The 17709-nt window shown below is 44.0% G+C and overlaps 1 protein-coding gene across 1 annotated transcript in view; it reads left to right on the top strand.

Annotated features, from left to right (window-relative positions):
• Nucleotides 1–14542, top strand: part of LOC121288544 (heparan sulfate glucosamine 3-O-sulfotransferase 2-like) — a 279064-nt gene extending 264522 nt beyond the window's left edge. The window contains exon 2 of the mRNA XM_041207127.1: nt 13924–14542. Within this exon, the coding sequence (XP_041063061.1) occupies nt 13931–14542 (612 nt within the window). The 5' untranslated portion in view covers nt 13924–13930. The remainder of the gene's footprint in view (nt 1–13923) is intronic.
• Nucleotides 14543–17709: the final 3167 nt, after the last annotated feature.

The raw sequence follows: 17709 nt of genomic DNA, 5'->3' as shown, positions 1-17709 counted from the left end.
ACTGTAAAAGTGCTACACACTAAGCCACAGCTGAAACAGTTACTCTGTATTTGAGGGGAGGAATGTTGGTCCAGCTGGGACCATTCTTTTGTTCTTCTTTGTTCTTCCCAATAGTAAGAGTGCAAATATACAAGAACAAGCTAAATATCACTCTAATTTAATGGAGCCTTTGACACATGGATTCTAACAGCTGCTAACACTCCTTTTGATAGCCCTTCCTCCTACTAAATTAGTGAATCTATGAGTCCAAGAATGCAGAGTGAAAAATTTGAAATAGATTGTTTCATTTCTCTGAATGATACGCACTCTCTTCACTCACCAATCTGTCTCATTAGCCCTGCCAAGATGTGCTTGTGGGATGTTTATTGTAAAAGATTTTACATGTCATGGGCTCCACTTTTGGGCTGGAAAATGATAAGTAACATTTGTGCCACACAAGTGCCAGGCCGGACGATCTCCAACAAGATAGAATCTAACCACCTCCCATTGAAATTCAATTGTATTACCATTTGCTGAATCCACCACCACTGGATCAGCCATATCGATACTATGGCTATGGCAGTAGGACAGAGCCTGTGAATTTTATGATAAATAACTGATCCCCTAACTCCTCAAAGCCTGTCCATCATTTACAAAGCACAAGTCAGGAGTGTGATGGAATAACTGTTGGCCTTGCCAGCAATGCCCACATCCCATGAATAGATATTTTTTAAAAGTTTCATCTTCACTTTCCACTAGTGTTTCCAGCACAGTAATATCTCCCTTATGTCTAATAGACAGTCTTTGTAAAGCGGTGCTAACAGGACAGATACCCAAATGCAATACATTTAGCTTCCTCTCCTTATCTACCTACCTGATCACATCTAGCCAAGCCTTCAACAAATGGATTCTCCCACTTATCTCCTGAAAAAGATGAGCCAAATCCCATCTCCTGAACTGGGCTAATAATGTCTATTAACCAAATCAATATGCAATTGACCAATAAAGGGATAATCAGAAGCCACCGAACTTCTGAAAGTAATAAGATGCTTTTTAATGGATGTGCATGAACCCCATTTACAACTGAAGCCTGGTGTAAAATTAATGACTGAGCTCTGTCTGATACTGTTGGTGTCCAGTACAGGTGGCTGTTTGCATACAGAACATGTTGTTGGATTAAATAGATACAAGGTGAAGGCAATTTGTCTTTCATTTCCCTAAGATTTATCTCTAGTTAAAAGCTAGTACAGCATTTCTATTCTGCTTCAGGGCTAGATACCTTTCATGTGAAGTTCATTACCTCTGCAGCATGCTGCTCCTTTGTAGTGCAGCTCTGTCAAATTGCTGTTCTGGTTTATAAAGGGTTAAGTGAAGCCAAAACTTGGAATTTTGCGGGTAACAAGGAGCGATTCACTCCCTCCTGCTACTTTATAGCCCATATATGGCAGTGTCAGCTCCTATATATGTACAGCTCCCTGCTATATCACACTCCAATGTACAGCTCCCTGGTGTATTACACTCCAATGTACATCTCCCTGCTGTATTACATTCCAATGTACATCTCCCTGCTGTATTACACGCCAATGTACAGCTCCCTGCTTATTACTCCCAGATGGATTATTCCATGCTGTATTAATCCCAGATATATTGCTCCTTACTGTTTTACTCCTAGGTGTACTTTTCTTTGCTGTATTACTCCCTAATGTATTGGTCTAAGATGTATTGCTCCATGCCATATTACTTGCAGTTGATTTTTCTATTTGTTCATGGCCTCACTGACAATGGCCTATGTCAAACTGCCCTTGAGAAGGTTGGGTGAGCTGCCTTCTTAAACCGTGGGAGTCCATGAGATGTAATTATACCCATGGTGCAGTTAGGGAGTGAGTTCTAGGATTTTGACCCAGTGACAATGAAGGAACATCAGTATATTACCAAGTCAGGATGGTGTGTGACTCAAAGATGAACTTGCAGATGGTAATGCTCCCATGCATCTGCTGCCCTTGCCCTTCTAGTTAGTGGAGAACATGGATTTGCAAGGAATCTTGGTGAGTTGCTGCAATGCATCTTGCAGATGGTACACACTGCTGCCACTGCGCACTGGTGGTGGAGGGAGTGAATGTTTTGAATGTTTAAAGTGGGGGATAAGGTGCCAATCAAGCAGGGTGTTTTGTCTTGGATGGTCTTAAGCTTTTTGAGTGTTATTGGAGCTGCACTCATCCAGGCAAGTAGAGAGTATTCCATCACACTCCTGTCTTGTGCCTTGTAGATGGTGGACAGGCTTTGGGGAGTCAGGAGGTGAGTTACTCTCCTCAGAGTTCCCAGCCTCTGACCTGCTCTTGTAGCCCCTGTATTTACGTGACTGGAGCCCCTGTATTTATGTGACTGGTCTAGTTAAGTGTCTGGTCAATGGTAACCCCCAGGATGTTTATGGTGGGGAATTCAGCAATGTTCATGCCGTTGAATGTCAAGGGGTAATGGTTAGATTCTCTCTTCTTAGAGTTGGTCATTGCCTGGCATTCGTGTGGAATGAATGTTACTTGTCACTTATCATACCAATCATGAATGTTGTCAAGTTCTTATTGCATGCAGGTATGGACTGTATCAGTGTCTCAGGAGTTGTGAATGGTACAGAACCTTGCACAATCATCCGTGAACATCCCCATTTCTGACCTTATATTGGAGGAAAGGTCATTAATAAAGTAGCTGAAGATGGTTGGTACCTAGGTCCGACCTGGGGAATTGAGGAACTCCTGCAGTAATGTCCTGGGGCTGAGTGATCATCCTCCAACAACCACAACCATGATTGAGAATAGGCTGATGGGGCAATAATTAGCTGGATTGGAATTGTCCTACTTTTTTGTGGACAGGACATAGTTGGGCAATTTTCTGCATTATCAGGTAGAAGTCACTGTTGCAGCTGTACGGAACAGCCTAGCTAGGAGCTGGGACACTGACAGGGCCCATATTGCTGTATCCAGTGTCTTCAGTTATTTCTTGATATCATGTTGTGTGAATTGAATTAGCTGAAGACTGCCATCAGTGACGTTGGGGATTTCAGGAGGGGTCCGAGATGGATCATCCACTCAGCACTTCTGACTGAAGATTGTTGCAAATGCTTTGGCCTTATCTCTTGCACTGACATGCTGGGCTTCCCCATCATGGAGGATGAGGATGTTTGTGGAGCCTCCTCCTATGGTTAGTTGTTTAATTGTCCACACCATTCACACATTGAAATGGCGGGGCTGCTGATCTTTGATCTGATCCATTGTTTGTAGGATCACTTAGCTCTGTCTATGTATGTTGGTTCCGCTGTTTCTCATGCATGAATTTATAGCTTCACCAGGTGGGAATCTCATTTTTAAATGTGCCTGCTGCTGCTCCTAGTATGTTCTCCTACATTCCTCACTGCATCAGTGTTGGTCCTCTGGCTTGATAGTGATGATAGTGTGAGGGGTATGCTGAGTTAAGAGGTTACAGATTGTGGTGGAGTATAGTTCTGCTGGCCCACAGCACCTCATGGATGCCCAGTTTTAAGCTGCTAGATCCATTCTAATCTGTCCCTTATCGCACAGTGGTAGTGTCGCATGACACAATGGAGGGAAATGTCCTTAACATGAAGGCAAGACTTAGTTTCCACAAGGATTGTGCAGCAGTCTCTCATACCAATATTGTCATGGATAGATACATCTGCAACATGTAGATTGGTGAGGACAAGGTCAAGTAGGTTTTTCCTTCTCACCACCTGCTGCAGGCCCAGTCTGTCAGAAAATTCTTTCAGGACTCAGCCAGCTTGGTCAATGGTTATGCTACTGCACTCTTGGCGATGGACATTGAAGTCCCCACTCAGAGTTACATTCTGTGCCATTGCTGCTTCAGTTCTTCTTCCAACTGATGTTCAACATAAAGGATTACTGATTCATCAGCTTAGGGAATGTGATAGGTGGTAATTAACAGAAGGTTCCTTGCACATGTTTGATCTGATGCCATAGACTTCATGGGTTCAGTGTCAATGCTAAGGACTCCCAGAGCCACTTCCTCTTGACTGTATACCACTACGCCATCACCTCTGATATGCCCAGGAATGGTCATGGAGGAGTCTAGGACATTGGCTGAAAGTTATGATTCTGTGAGTATGGCTATGTCGGGCTGTTGTGTGACTAGTATGCGGGATAACTATCCCAGTTTTGGCATAAGTCCCCAGATGTTAGTGAGGAGGACTTTGTAGGGTTGACTGGGCTGGGTGTGCTTTTGTCATGTCCAGTGCCTAGGTCAATACTGGTGGTCCATCTAGTTTCATTCTTCTTTGATCTTTTCTTGGCAGCTTGATACAATTGAGTAATTTGTTAGGCAGCTTTAGAGGGCAGTTAAGGTCAACCACATCGGCTGTGGATCTGGAGTCACTTGTCAGCCAGACCAAATAACAGCAAAGGATTTCCTTCCTTAAGGTACATTAGTGAACCAGATGGATTTTTACAACAATCCCAGTAGTTTCATGGTCACCATTACTGAGACCAGATTTTTATTCCAGATGTAATTAATTAATTGACTTTAAATTTCTAGTTGCTATGGGAGGATGACCTCATGTCCCTGAAACAGGATTGCCAGATCAGTAACAATCACAGTGCAATCATTCCCTGTTGTGTTATTCCCAAGTGCATTTTTCCCTGCTATATTATTCTGTGATGTATTACCCCCTTACGTTCTATTCCATACCCTATTATTCCCATATGTATTATTCCCTGTTGACTTACTCTCCAATGAATTGCTTCCTGCTGTATTTCTGTCAAATGTATTGTTCTCTGTTGTATTATTCTCTGATGTAATGTTCCCTGATGTATTACTCCCTGCTGCATGGTATGTACACATGATAAAGTGCCATACAGCTTTGTAATTTCCTTTTTTTATTTGAAGGTCCTTATCACAATAAAAGATCTGGAGTAGGAAGCAGTAAACAAGTTATTTAATTTGCACAGTGCATGGTGGACTTGAAGACACATGTACAAGATTGGCTAGCCTTGTGCGAGTTGGAGATTTGAAAATGTTTTTCTCCCACAGGATAGTGGACACATAAAACAAATTCCCAGAGAAAGGGAGCTTGATTCAATTTGTGCCCTGGATCGAGATGTATTGGAAAAGGAGATTGAGGGTTTTAGAGATACTAATGGCACTTATGGGAAGGTGTTGCCCCAACACTACTGGGTGTTTATGATAAAATAATTATGCAGTGGCTCTCGATGGGGAAGTATTGATGGCTGAAAGGCCTCTTCCAGTTCTGGGCCCAACCAATGTAGAAGATCTGGTACAGGTCTCTGCCCGACTCGTATTGTTGACGTTCTGTTAATCCATGCCTGGAAAACGTGCACAGCAACGTTAAATTCAAACCCCATGAATCCCTGCAGATTCATTCCCCACTGGCAAAATTGCCCCAATAATTGTATAGTTCTCTTCCCCTCCACCGACCCCCACTCAACACCCCGTCCCAACCCAGTTTCTAGTTTAGAGAATTTTTCACTGCCTCCAGGAAACACTGAAAAGAGGAGTGGAGAACCTGAAGTAATCTAAGATGTAGTTGGCAGGTGAGGACAATCTTGGGTGTAAAATCTATATAAATTGCTAGAGGAAGGGAAGGCTGACAAAGTGAGAGTTGGAAAATTTTGAAATAAATGAATGAGTCAAAATCAAACTCTGACTTCAACAAGGTGAGGTGACAGAAAAGGGGAGGAAAATGGTGTACTTGACAAGGAGCAATGATAATAAATACTTTGATAAAATAGTGACAAGGAAGATTGGGGGAGGGGAGAGAGACAACTTGGAAGCTAGAGTCGAGAGTAGGTTCAAACATTAGATATGCTTTTGTTCATGTGTGAGAGATGTAAGAGGAGAAGGACTTGCATTTCTATGGCACCTTTCCCACATCAGGATGTTCCAAGGTGTTTTACAGTTTGAGGCCCATGGATGATCCAAGTCTAGGTGGGGTAGAGGAACAAAGGGATCTCTGAGTACAAATACACCAACCACTAAAAGTTGCGCTATAGGTTAGTAAGGCCATAAAAAAGGCATCCAGTTCTGATCACCATAATATAGAAAAGACATTGGGAAGGGTGCCGAGAAGATTTACAAGAATGATATCAAAAATGTATGGGTATACATATTAGGAAAGGATTCACAAGCTAGGTCTCTTTTCTCTTGCGAAAAGAGGGCTGAGGAGCGACCTAATAGAGGTCTTTAAAATTACAAAAGATTTTGATGGTGAATACAGAGAAATAGTTTCCTCTTGTGGGGAAGAGCATAAATAGAAACCATCAATACAGTTATCAGGTAATCACCGAGAAATCCAATAGGGAATTCAGAAGAAATTCCCTTTAGCCAAAAAGCGGTGAGAATGTGGAACTCGCTACCACAGGAAGTGGTTAAAGAAAATAACATAGATGCATTTAAGGGGAGGCTAGACAAGTATATGAGAGGGAATAAAGGATTAGGTAGATAAATGTAGCTGAAGATGGGAGGAAGCTCAAGTGGGGCATAAATACCAGCATGGGCTGGTTGGACTGAATGGCTGGTTTCATATATCCTTTGCAATCCTATGTATATGTTGTAATGTAGAAAACATGGCAGCCAATTTGCACAGCAAGCACTCACAAACAGCAATAAAATAAATAACCAGGTTATCTATTTTGGTGATGTTGGCTGAGTGCTAACTGTTAGCTTGGACACAAACTTCACTGCTCAAAATCCAAATAGTGTCATGAGGTATGTTACATTCACCTGAGAGGCCAGGCAGGGCCTCAGTTTAACTTCTTACCCGAAAGACAACAGCTCCAACAATGCAGCACTACACTGAAATGTCAACCTAAATTTTGTGCTCAAGTCTCTAGACAATCCACAATGTTATAGAGTCATAGAGGTCTACAGCACAAAAAAAGGCCCTTTGGCCCATTGAGTCTTAGCCGGTCAAACCAGTACTGAACCATTCTAATGTTATTGCTATTACAGAGACTTGGTTGAAGGATGGGCAGGATTGGCAGATAAACGTTCCAGGATTTAGATGTTTCAGGCAGGATAGAGAGGGATGTAGAAGAGGTGAGGGAGTTGCACTGCTGGTTAAGGGGACTATCACAGCTGTACGATAGGAGGACACCTCGGTGGGCTCATGCAGCGAGGCAATATGGGTAGAGCTCCGGAATAGGAAGGGTGCAGTCACAATGTTGGGGATTTACTATAGGCCTCCCAATTGCTGGCGGGAGATTGAGGAACAGTTATGTAGGCAGATTTTGGAAAGATGTAAAAGCAATAGGGTTGTTATGGGGTGATTTTAACTTTCCCTATATTAACTGGGAATCACTTAGTGCTAGGGGTTTGCTCGGTGCAGAATTTGTAAGGTGCATCCAGGAGGGCTTCCTGAGACAATATGTAGATAGTCCAACTAAGGAAGGGGCAATACTGGACCTGGTATTAGGGAATGAACCTGGCCAGGTGGTCGAAGTTTCAGTAGGAGAGCATTTCGGGAAAAGTGACCATAATTCAGTAAGTTTCAAGGTACTGGTGGATAAGGATAACAGGAGTCTTCGGGTTAAGGTGCTTAATTGGGGAAGGCTAATTATAACAATATTAGGCAGGAACTGAGGAATTTAGATTGGAGGTGGATGTTTGAGGGCAAATCAACAACTGACATGTGGGGGGCTTTCAAACGTCAGTTGATAAGAATTCAGGACTGGCATGTTCCTGTTAGAATGAAGGATAAGCATGGCAAGTTTCAGGAACCTTGGATAACGAAGGATATTGTGAGATTAGTCAAAAAGAAAAGGGAAGAATTTGTAAGGGCTAGAACGCTGGGAACAGATGAAGCCCGTGGAGAATATAAAGAAAGTAGGAAGAAACTTAAGCAAGGAGTCAGGAGGACTAAAAGGGGTCATGAAAAGTCACTGGCAACCAGGATTAAGGAAAATCCCAAGGCCTTTTATACATATGTATAAACCAAGAGGGTAGCCAGGGAAAGGGTAGGCCCACTCAGGGACAGAGGTGGGAATCTGTGTGTGGAGCCAGAAGAAATGGGAGAGATACTAAATGAATACTTCTCATCAGTATTCACCAAAGAGAAGGATTTAGCGGTCGATTTGTCCAGGGAAGAGTGTGTAGATAGCCTGGATCATATTGAGATTCTTCGTGACAGGATTTACTACCATTTGGAAGCAAATGGGCATATTAGTGAGAGGCAGCATGGTTTTGTGAAGGGGAGGTCATGTTTCACTAACTTGATCGAGTTTTTCGAGGCAGTGACAAAGATGATTGAAGATGAAAGGGCAGTGGATGTTATATACATGGATTTCAGTAAGGCCTTTGACAAGGTCCCTCATGGCAGACTGGTACAGAAGGTAAAGTCGCACGGGATCAGAGGTGAGCTGGCAAGATTAATACAGAATTGGCTTGGTCATAGAAGACAGAGAGTAGAAGTGGAAGGGTGCTTTTCTGAATGGAGAGCTGTGACTAGTGCTGTTCCGCAGGGATCAGTGCTGGGACCTTTGCTGTTTGTAGTATACATAAATGATTTGGAGGAAAATGTAACTGGGCTAATTAGTAAGTTTGCAGACGACACTAAGGTTGGAGGAGTTGCAGGTAGTGAAGAGGATTGTCAAAGGATACAATAGGATATAGATTGGTTGGAGACTTGGGCGGAGAAATGGCAGATGGAGTTTAATTTGGACAAATGCGAGGTAATGCATTTTGGAAGGTCTAATACAGGCAGGAATTATACAGTAAATGGCAGAACTCTTAAGTGCATTGACGGGCAGAGGGATCTGGGTGTACAGGTCCACAGGTCACTGAAAGTGGCAACGCAGGTGGATAAGGTAATCAGGAAGGCATATGGCATGCTTGCCTTCATTGGCAGGGATATTGAGGATAAAAGCTGGGAAGTCATATTGCAGCTGTATAGAACCTTGGTTAGGCCACACTTGGAATATTGCGTGCAATTCTGGTCGCTACATTACCAGAAGGATATGGAGGCATTGGAGAGGGTGCAGAGGAGGTTTACCAGGATGCTGCCTGGTCTGGAGGTTATTAGCTATGAGGAGAGGTTGGAGAAACTCGGATTGTTCTCACTAGAGCGACGGAGATTGAGGGGTGACTTGATAGAAGTTTACAAAATTATGAGTGGCATGGACAGAGTAGAAAGTCAGAAGCTTTTTCCCAGGTTGGAAGAGTCAATTACTAGGGGGCATGGGTTTAAGGTGAGAGGAGAAAACTATAGAGGAGATGTGTGAGGCAAGTTTTTTATGCAGAGGTTAGTGAGTGTCTGGAATTCGCTGCCAGAGGAGGTGGTGGAAGCAGGTATGATAATGGTGTTTAAGAGGCAGCTTGACAAATACATGAATAGGATGGGAATAGAGGGATACGGAACCCGGAAGTGCAAAATGTTTTAGTTGACGGGCAATATGATCGGCGCAGGCTTGGAGGGCCAAAAGGCCTGTTCCTGTGCTGTACTTTTATTTGTTCTTAATCCCATTTTCCAGCACTAGGCCCATAGCCTTGTATGCCATGGCATCGCATGTGCACATCCAAATACTTCTTAAATGTTATGAGGATTTCTGCCACTACCATCCTTTCAGGCAGTGAGTTCCAGATTCCCACCACCCTCTGGGTGAGAAACTTCTTCCTCACATCCCCTCTAAACCTCCTGCCCCTTATCTTAAATCTATACCCCCTGGTTATTGATCCCTCCACCAAGGGGAAAAGTTCCTTCCTGTCTACCCCATCTATGCCCCTCATCATTTTATTCATCTCAATCATGTTCCCCCTCAATCTCCTCTGCTGCAGGGGAAATAACCTCAGTCCATCCAATCTCTCCTCATAACTAAAACTATCCAGCCCAGGCAACATCCTGGTAAATCTCCTCTGCACTCTCTCTAGAGCAATCACATCCTTCCTATAATGCAGATTCCAGAACTGCACGTAATACTCTAGCTGTGGCCTAACCAGCGTTTTATACAGTTCCAGCATAACCTCCCTGCTCTTATATTCTATGCCTCAGCTAATAAAGGCAAGTATCCCATATGCCTCCTTAACCGCTTTATCTACCTGGCCCGCTACCTTAAGGGACCAGTAGACATGCACAATAAGGTCCCTCTGATCCTCAGTATTTCCCAGGGTCCTACTATTCATCGTGTATTCCCGTGCCTTGTTTGTCCTGCCCAAGTGCATCACCTCACACTTATCCAGATTAAATTCTATTTGCCATTGATCTGCCCATCTGACCAGCCCGTCTATATCCTCCTGTAATCTAAGGCTATCCTCCTCACAATTTATCATCCCACCAACTTTCGTGTCATCCGCGAACTTACTGATCAACCCTCCTACATTCAAGTCTAAATCGTTTATATATACCACAAACAGTGAGGGACCCAACACCGAGCCCTGTGAAATCCCACCAGACACAGGCGTTCTGTCACAAAAACACCCCTTGACCATCAACCCTCTGCTTCCTGCCACTCAGCCAATTCTGGATCCAATTTGACAAATTGTCTTGGATCCCATGAGCTCTTACCTTCGTTATCAGTCTCCCATGCGGGACCTTATCAAAAGCCTTGCTGAAGTCCAAGTAGACTACGTCAAATGCATTGCCCTCATCTACACACCTGGTTGCCTCTTCTAAAAATTTAATCAAATTGGTCAGACATGATCTCCCCTTAACAAAACCATGCTGACTGTCCTTGATTAATCCTTGCCTCTCCAAATGTAGATTAATTCTGTCCCTCAGAATTGCTTCCAATCGTTTCCCCACCATTGTGGTTAGACTGACTGGCCTGTAGTTCCCTGGTTTATCCCTTCCTCCCTTCTTGAATAACGGTACCACATTGGCTGTCCTCCAGTCCTCTGGCACCTCTCCTGTGGCCACAGAGATATTGAAAATTATTTCTATCGTCCCTGCTATCTCCTCCCTTGCCTCACTCAACAGCCTGGGATACATTTCACCCAAGCCTGGAGATTTATCTACTTTTTAGCCTGCCAGACCATTTAGAACCTCCTCCCTTTCTATGCTACTTTCTTCAATTATATCACAGTCCTTCTGCCTGATTTCCATACCCACGTCATCCCTCTCACTTGTGAACACAGACACAAAGTATTCATTTAGAACCCTACCTATGTCTTCCGGCTCTACACACAAATTACCACTATGGTCCTTAATGGGCCCTACTCTTTCCCTAGTTATCCTCTTTCTCTTAATGTACTTGTAAAATAACTTTGAATTTTCCATTACTTCACCTGCCAATATTTTTTCATGCCTCCTTTTTGCTCTCCTAATTTCCTTTTTAAGTTCCCCCCAACACATCCTATACTCCTCTTGGGCTTCCACTGTTTTGAACCCTCAGTATCTGCCATAAGACTCCTTTTTTCTCTTCATCCAATCCTGTATATCCTTCGACATCCAGGGTTCCCTGGATGTGTTGGTCCCCCCCTTTGTCTTTACTGGAATACGTTGGCCCTGTATTCTCCCTATTTCCTTCTTAAATGAGTCCCACTGCTCTGACGCAGATTTACTTGAAAGTAGCTGCTCCCAGTCTACTCTGGCTAAATCGTATCTGATCTTATTAAAATCGGCCTTCCCCCAATTTAGAACTCTGGTTTCTGGCCTTTCCTTGTCCTTTTCCATAACAATCTTGAATGTAACGGAGCTATGATCGCTATCTGCAAAATGCTCCCCCACTGAAACCTCTACCAAATGCCTGGATTCATTCCCTAAAATTAAGTCCAGGAATACCCCCTCTCTTGTAGGATCTTCTTTGAAATGGCTTAAAAAGCTCTCCTGGATGTGTTTGAAGAATTCCGCTCCCTCTAAACATATCACACGATGACTAACCCAGTTAATGTTGGGGAAGTTGAAATCCCCCATTATTACTGCCCCATTAGTTTTACACTTCACTGAAATTTGCCTACATATCTGCTCTTCTATTTCTCTCTGACTGTTTGGGGGCCTATAGTACACTCCCATCAATGTGATTGCTCCTTTTTTGTTTTTCAGTTCTACCCATATGGCTTCATTTGAGGAGTCTTCTAAGATGTCATCCCTCCTTACTGCTGTAATCGATTCCTTGATCAATATTGCGATACCCTCTCCTCTTTTACCTCCTTCGCCTGAAGACCCTATATCCTGGAATATTGAGCTGCCAATCCTGCCCCTCTCTCAACGATGTCTCCGTGACAGCAATGACATCATCCTTCCATGTGTTAATTTGTGCCCTCAACTCATTGGCCTTATTCGTCAGACTCCTTGCATTAAAATAAATACCATCCAAGCTTGCCAAACAAACACTTGTGCCTTAACTGGCTTATAATTTCTATGCCTTCCAGACTCACTTGCTCTCTCTTCTAATTTTGCCAGTGCATTCCCCCTGCTGAAACTCCTCTCAGGATCCCATCCCCCTGCCAAGTTAGTTTAAACCCACCCCAACAGCACTAGCAAACCTCCCCGCAAGGATGTTGTTCCCATTCCATTTCAGGTGCAACCCATCTGTCTTGTACAGGTTCTACTGCTCCCAGAAACAGTCCCAATGTCCCAGAACTCTAAAGCCCTCCCTCCTGCACCATCTCTCCAGCCATGCATTCATCTGGACTAACCTCCTATTTCTATACTCACTAGCGCGTGGCACCAGAAGTAATCCAGAGGTTACTACCTTTGAGGTCCTGTTTTTTAATCTGTTTCCTAGCTCCCTAAATTCTGCTTGCAGGACCACATCACTCTTTCTACCTATGTCGTTGGTACCAAAATGTACCACAATCACTGTCTGTTTGCCCTCCCCCTTTAGAATGCCCTGCAGCCATTCAGTGACATCCTTGACCTTGGCACCAGGGAGGCAACATACCATCCTGGAGTCATGTCTATGGCCGCAGAAACACCCTGTCTGTTCCCCTTACTATCGAGTCTCCTACCACTATTGCTCTTCCCCTCTTTTCCCTCCCCCACTGAGCAGCTGAGCCACTCACAGTGCCATGAGCATGGCTGCACTCCCCAGAGGAACTGTCACTCTTACTGTTTCCCAACACAGAGAAACGGTTCTGGAGCGAGATGCACCCTAGGGATTTCCTGACTACCTGCCTGACACCTTTCTTCTGACTTATGGTCACCCATTCCCTCTCTGTCTGCACTTGCGTAAACCGTGGGGTGACCACATCTAAAAATGTGCTATCCATGAAACTCTCAGCCTCTCAGATGCACCTCAGTGCCTCCAGCTGCTGCTCAAGCTCCGAAACTCGGAGCTCAAGTAGCTCTTTTTCTGACTCAAGAGGAATTCATGCTACTCACTGAGCCACAGCAAACACAGGGGAGGTGTTAAAACATTGGCCAGGACTTTTCTCAGAGAGCTAAATGCTGTTGAGGGGAAAATTGATTGATGGGAAAAGAATTTATAATCTGTTAGACACACTAGTGCTTGGTTTAAGAACATTTCCTGTGTGGTTAGGATTGGGAATATGAAAGCAAGAAAGCAAAGGAAGGTTTGCAGTAACTCAATATCTTTAACAGCTCAGCTTTGGAAGGAAGTTAATATCATATTTAAGAGTTCTGCCGAGTCAAATTAAATTTGAAATGTAATGAATCATTTAATCCTCAAGCCTGCTTTTGTCCTTCTGGATGTCAAAACAAACATAGTCACCTCATTAAAGCACTTTTGTTTCTCACATTCAGAATCCACTGTAAATTTACTGTCCTGAACATGCAGCACTTGAGAGAAGAGACCATTTAGTAATCCCTTTCCATAGCCCATGTACAATCTCCTCTATCATGGACCCAATCCACCCATTGAATCTCCTTCTTCATCCCATGTGCAAGAATTTCTGTTTATTTATCTGTTTACCATGTTCCTCCCATTTTTGTGCATTCTATGTCAACTGGAAGATAATTTGATAGAAAACTGCCTAGAATACTAATAGCTGCTTTTTATATGTCTTTAGAAGCTTGATGCCCAAGACACTGGATGGTCAAATCACCATGGAGAAAACACCCAGTTACTTTGTTACCAGAGAGACACCAAAACGAATCTTCTCAATGGCAAAGGACACTAAACTCATCGTAGTGGTCAGGAACCCAGTGACCAGAGCCATTTCAGACTATACCCAGACACTGTCCAAGAAACCTGAGATTCCAACCTTTGAAGGTCTGGCCTTCAAGAACAGGACCCTAGGCCTGATCGATGCTTCTTGGAGTGCTATCCGCATTGGAATCTATGCCTTGCACCTGGAGAACTGGCTCCAGTTCTTTCCCCTCTCCCAAGTCCATTTTGTCAGTGGGGAGAGGCTCATCATTGATCCAGCTGGAGAAATGGGCAAAGTGCAGGACTTCCTGGGCCTCAAGAGGATCGTCACGGACAAACACTTTTACTTCAACAAAACCAAGGGATTTCCTTGCCTGAAGAAACCAGAGAGCAGCAGCACACCGAGGTGTCTAGGCAAATCAAAAGGAAGGACTCATGTCCAGATAGATCCAGATGTTATCGAGCAACTAAAGGAATTTTACAGACCATATAATATAAAGTTTTATCAAATGGTGGGACATGACTTTCGATGGGACTAATCACTAACCACACCACAAGTTGAGAAAGTAAAGGAGAAAGCATATAAACGTCTTCCATTACAGATGATTTACTATATTGAAAAGGATAGCCTTGTTATGGCACGCACCAGGCAGACTGTACCAGAGCTCAACCCTGAGCTCTTGAGGGTAGACTGTGAGCTTAAGGATCCCCCTCCTTAATTCATCAGAGTTTAGGCCAACCCTGGGGCAACCACTGGGGAAACTAATGTCAACCATTGGGGCAACCACTTGGGAAACCAACCAGGGCCAACCACTGAGGAAAATAGGGCTAACTACTGTGGCAACCACGGCGGGGGGGAAACCAGGGCTAACCACTGTGGCAACCACGGAGGGAAACCAGGGCTAACCACTGTGGCAACCACGGGGGGAAACCAGGGCTAACCATTGTGAGAACCAGCGGGGAAACCAGGGTTAACCACTTGGGAACCAGCTAGGAAAACAGGGCTAGCCACTGTGAGAACCAGTTGGGAAACCGGGGCTAACAACTGTGAGAACCAGTGGGGAAACCAGGGTTAACCACCATAGGAACCAGCGGGGAAACCAGGGCTAACCACTGTGAGAACCAGCTGGGAAACCAGAGCTAACCACTGTGAGAACCGGCTGGGAAACCAGAGCTAACCACTGTGAGAACCGGCTGGGAAACCAGGGTTAACCACTGTGAGAACCAATGGGGAAACCAGGGTTAACCACTGTGAGAGCCAGCAGGGAAATCAGGGCTAACCACTGTGGGAACCAGTGGGGAAACCAGGGTTAACAACTGTGAGAACCAGCGGGGAAACCAGGGCTAACTACTGTGAGAACCAGCTGGGAAACCAGGGCTAGCCACTGTGAGAACCAGCTGGGAAACCAGAGCTAACCACTGTGAGAACCAATGGGGAAACCAGGGTTAACCACTGTGAGAGCCAGCAGGGAAATCAGGGCTAACCACTGTGGGAACCAGTGGGGAAACCAGGGTTAACAACTGTGAGAACCAGCTGGGAAACCAGGGCTAACCACTGTGAAAACCAGCTGGGAAACCAGGATTAACCACTGTGAGAACCAGCTGGGAAACCAGGGCTAACCACCGTGAAAACCAGCTGGGAAACCAGGGCTAACCACTGTGGGAACTACTGGGGAAACCAGGGCGAACCACTGTGAGAACCATTGGGGAAACCAGGGTGAACCACTGTGGAAGCCAGGGCTAACCACTGTGGGAACCAGCGGAGAAACCAGAGCGAACCACTGTGGGAACCACTGGGGAAACCAGGGCTAACCACTGTGGGAACCACTGGGGGAAACTCGAGCAAGGAACCAGTGGGGAAACCAGGATCAACCATCACTTGGGCAACAAGGGGCAACTACTGAGGCAACATACTGGCGTCTGTTCAAATGATGTGTTTTTTTAAAGTGAAATGTATTGTATTGTACCAATATTGTTGGCCTCTGAAATATTACCATCTAAACTAATCAGAATTCTAAGTTTCACCTGCTCTCTGAGACAAACAGAGACTCGCCCCACCACAGCATAAAACAAAGATTCCAATAAAAATCCTTCTGCAGCATGTATCATGGTTGAAGGAGTGATTGAATGTAGAGGCCTATGCTTCTCTCCCATTATTGATTTTCTCCTTCATAGTTTATTTTACTGCAATCGTTAATCTCTCTTTTCTAATCCCTGTGGGTGTTTCAGTTGTCAGAGGCTTATTTAGCTTGGATTTATCAGCAATTGTCCCAACTCTATGTGCTATATGATACCACAGAGGATATTATTTTGTATTTATTCTTAGTATGTGGGCTAGCAGTTATTGTCCATGCCTTGTCAGTGGGCCTCTTCTTGTACCATGGGTAGAGATTTAAGTAACTTGATAGGCCACTTTAGAGAGCAGTTAAGAGTCAACCATGATGGTGTGGGACCCAGAGTCACAAACCGGCCCAGACTGGGTGAGGACAGCAAGTTTCCTTCCAGAAAGAATATTAATGAAGCATTTGGGTTTTTACAACAATCTGATAGCTTTGTGGGCACTTTCACTGACACTCGGCTTTTATTTTCAAATTAAACTAAATTCAAACACTCAAATGCCCATCGTTGAATTATTTACAGATAATTTTTACCTCGGACGATAATGTAAAATGGATGATATTGTTAGGGCCAAGTCTGGAGGGGTGAATAATCTCCTCTCTTTTCCACTCCTCAGGTTGGTTATTAACAGTTTGAACTTGTGATTTTCTTCAATTCAGTATGTACTTAACCATATGTAAAGCTATATGAAGAAATAAGCCAGCCAAATCTCTTGAGGGAACAAGTAAGGAGTTAGTTTTATTTTTAGACCTCACTCAGGTAAAAGTACATATGAACAAGGAGCAGGAGTAGGCCGTTCAGGCCCTCAAGCCTGCTCTGCCATTTAATAGAATCATGGCTGATCTGACAGTAACCTGAAATCTGCATTCCACCCACACCCGATAACCTATCAACCCCTTGCTTAACAAGAATATATCCACCTCTGCCTTAAAAATATTCAAAGACTCTGCTTCCACCACCTCTTCAGGAACAGAATTCCAAAGACTCATGACCCTCTGAGTGAAAAATGTCACCTCATCTCTGTTATAAATGGGCAACCCATTATTTTTAAACAGCAACCCCCAGTTCTAGATTTTCCCACAACAGGAAACATTCTCTCCACATCCACCCTGTCAAGACACCTCAGCATCTTATATGTTTCAATCAATTTGCCTCTTACTCTTCTAAACTCCAGCAGATACAAGCCTAGTCTGTCCAACCTTTCCTCATAAGACAACCCACCCATTCCAGGTATTAGCCTAGGAAATCTTCTCTGAACTGCTTCCAATGCATTTACATCCTTCCTTAAATAAAGTAACCAATACTGTACACAGTACTCCAAATGTGATCTCACTAGTGCCTTGTACAACTGATGCATAAGCTCCCTATTTTTGTATTCAATCCCCCTTGGAACAAATGATAACATTCTATTAGCTTTCCTAATTACTTACTGTACTTGCATACTAGCCTTTTATGATTCATGCACTAGGACACCCAGATCCCTCTGCAATCTCTCACCATTTAGATAATATGCTTCTCTTTTATTCTTCCTGTCAAGATGTACAATTTCACATTTTCCCACATTATAATCCATTTGCCAGATCTTTGC

The sequence above is a fragment of the Carcharodon carcharias genome, chromosome 15, assembly GCF_017639515.1.
Source record: "Carcharodon carcharias isolate sCarCar2 chromosome 15, sCarCar2.pri, whole genome shotgun sequence".
NCBI classification, from domain to species: Eukaryota; Metazoa; Chordata; class Chondrichthyes; order Lamniformes; family Lamnidae; genus Carcharodon; species Carcharodon carcharias.
Note: the sequence above shows the minus strand (reverse complement) of the source record. Positions and strands in the feature narration are given on the sequence as shown.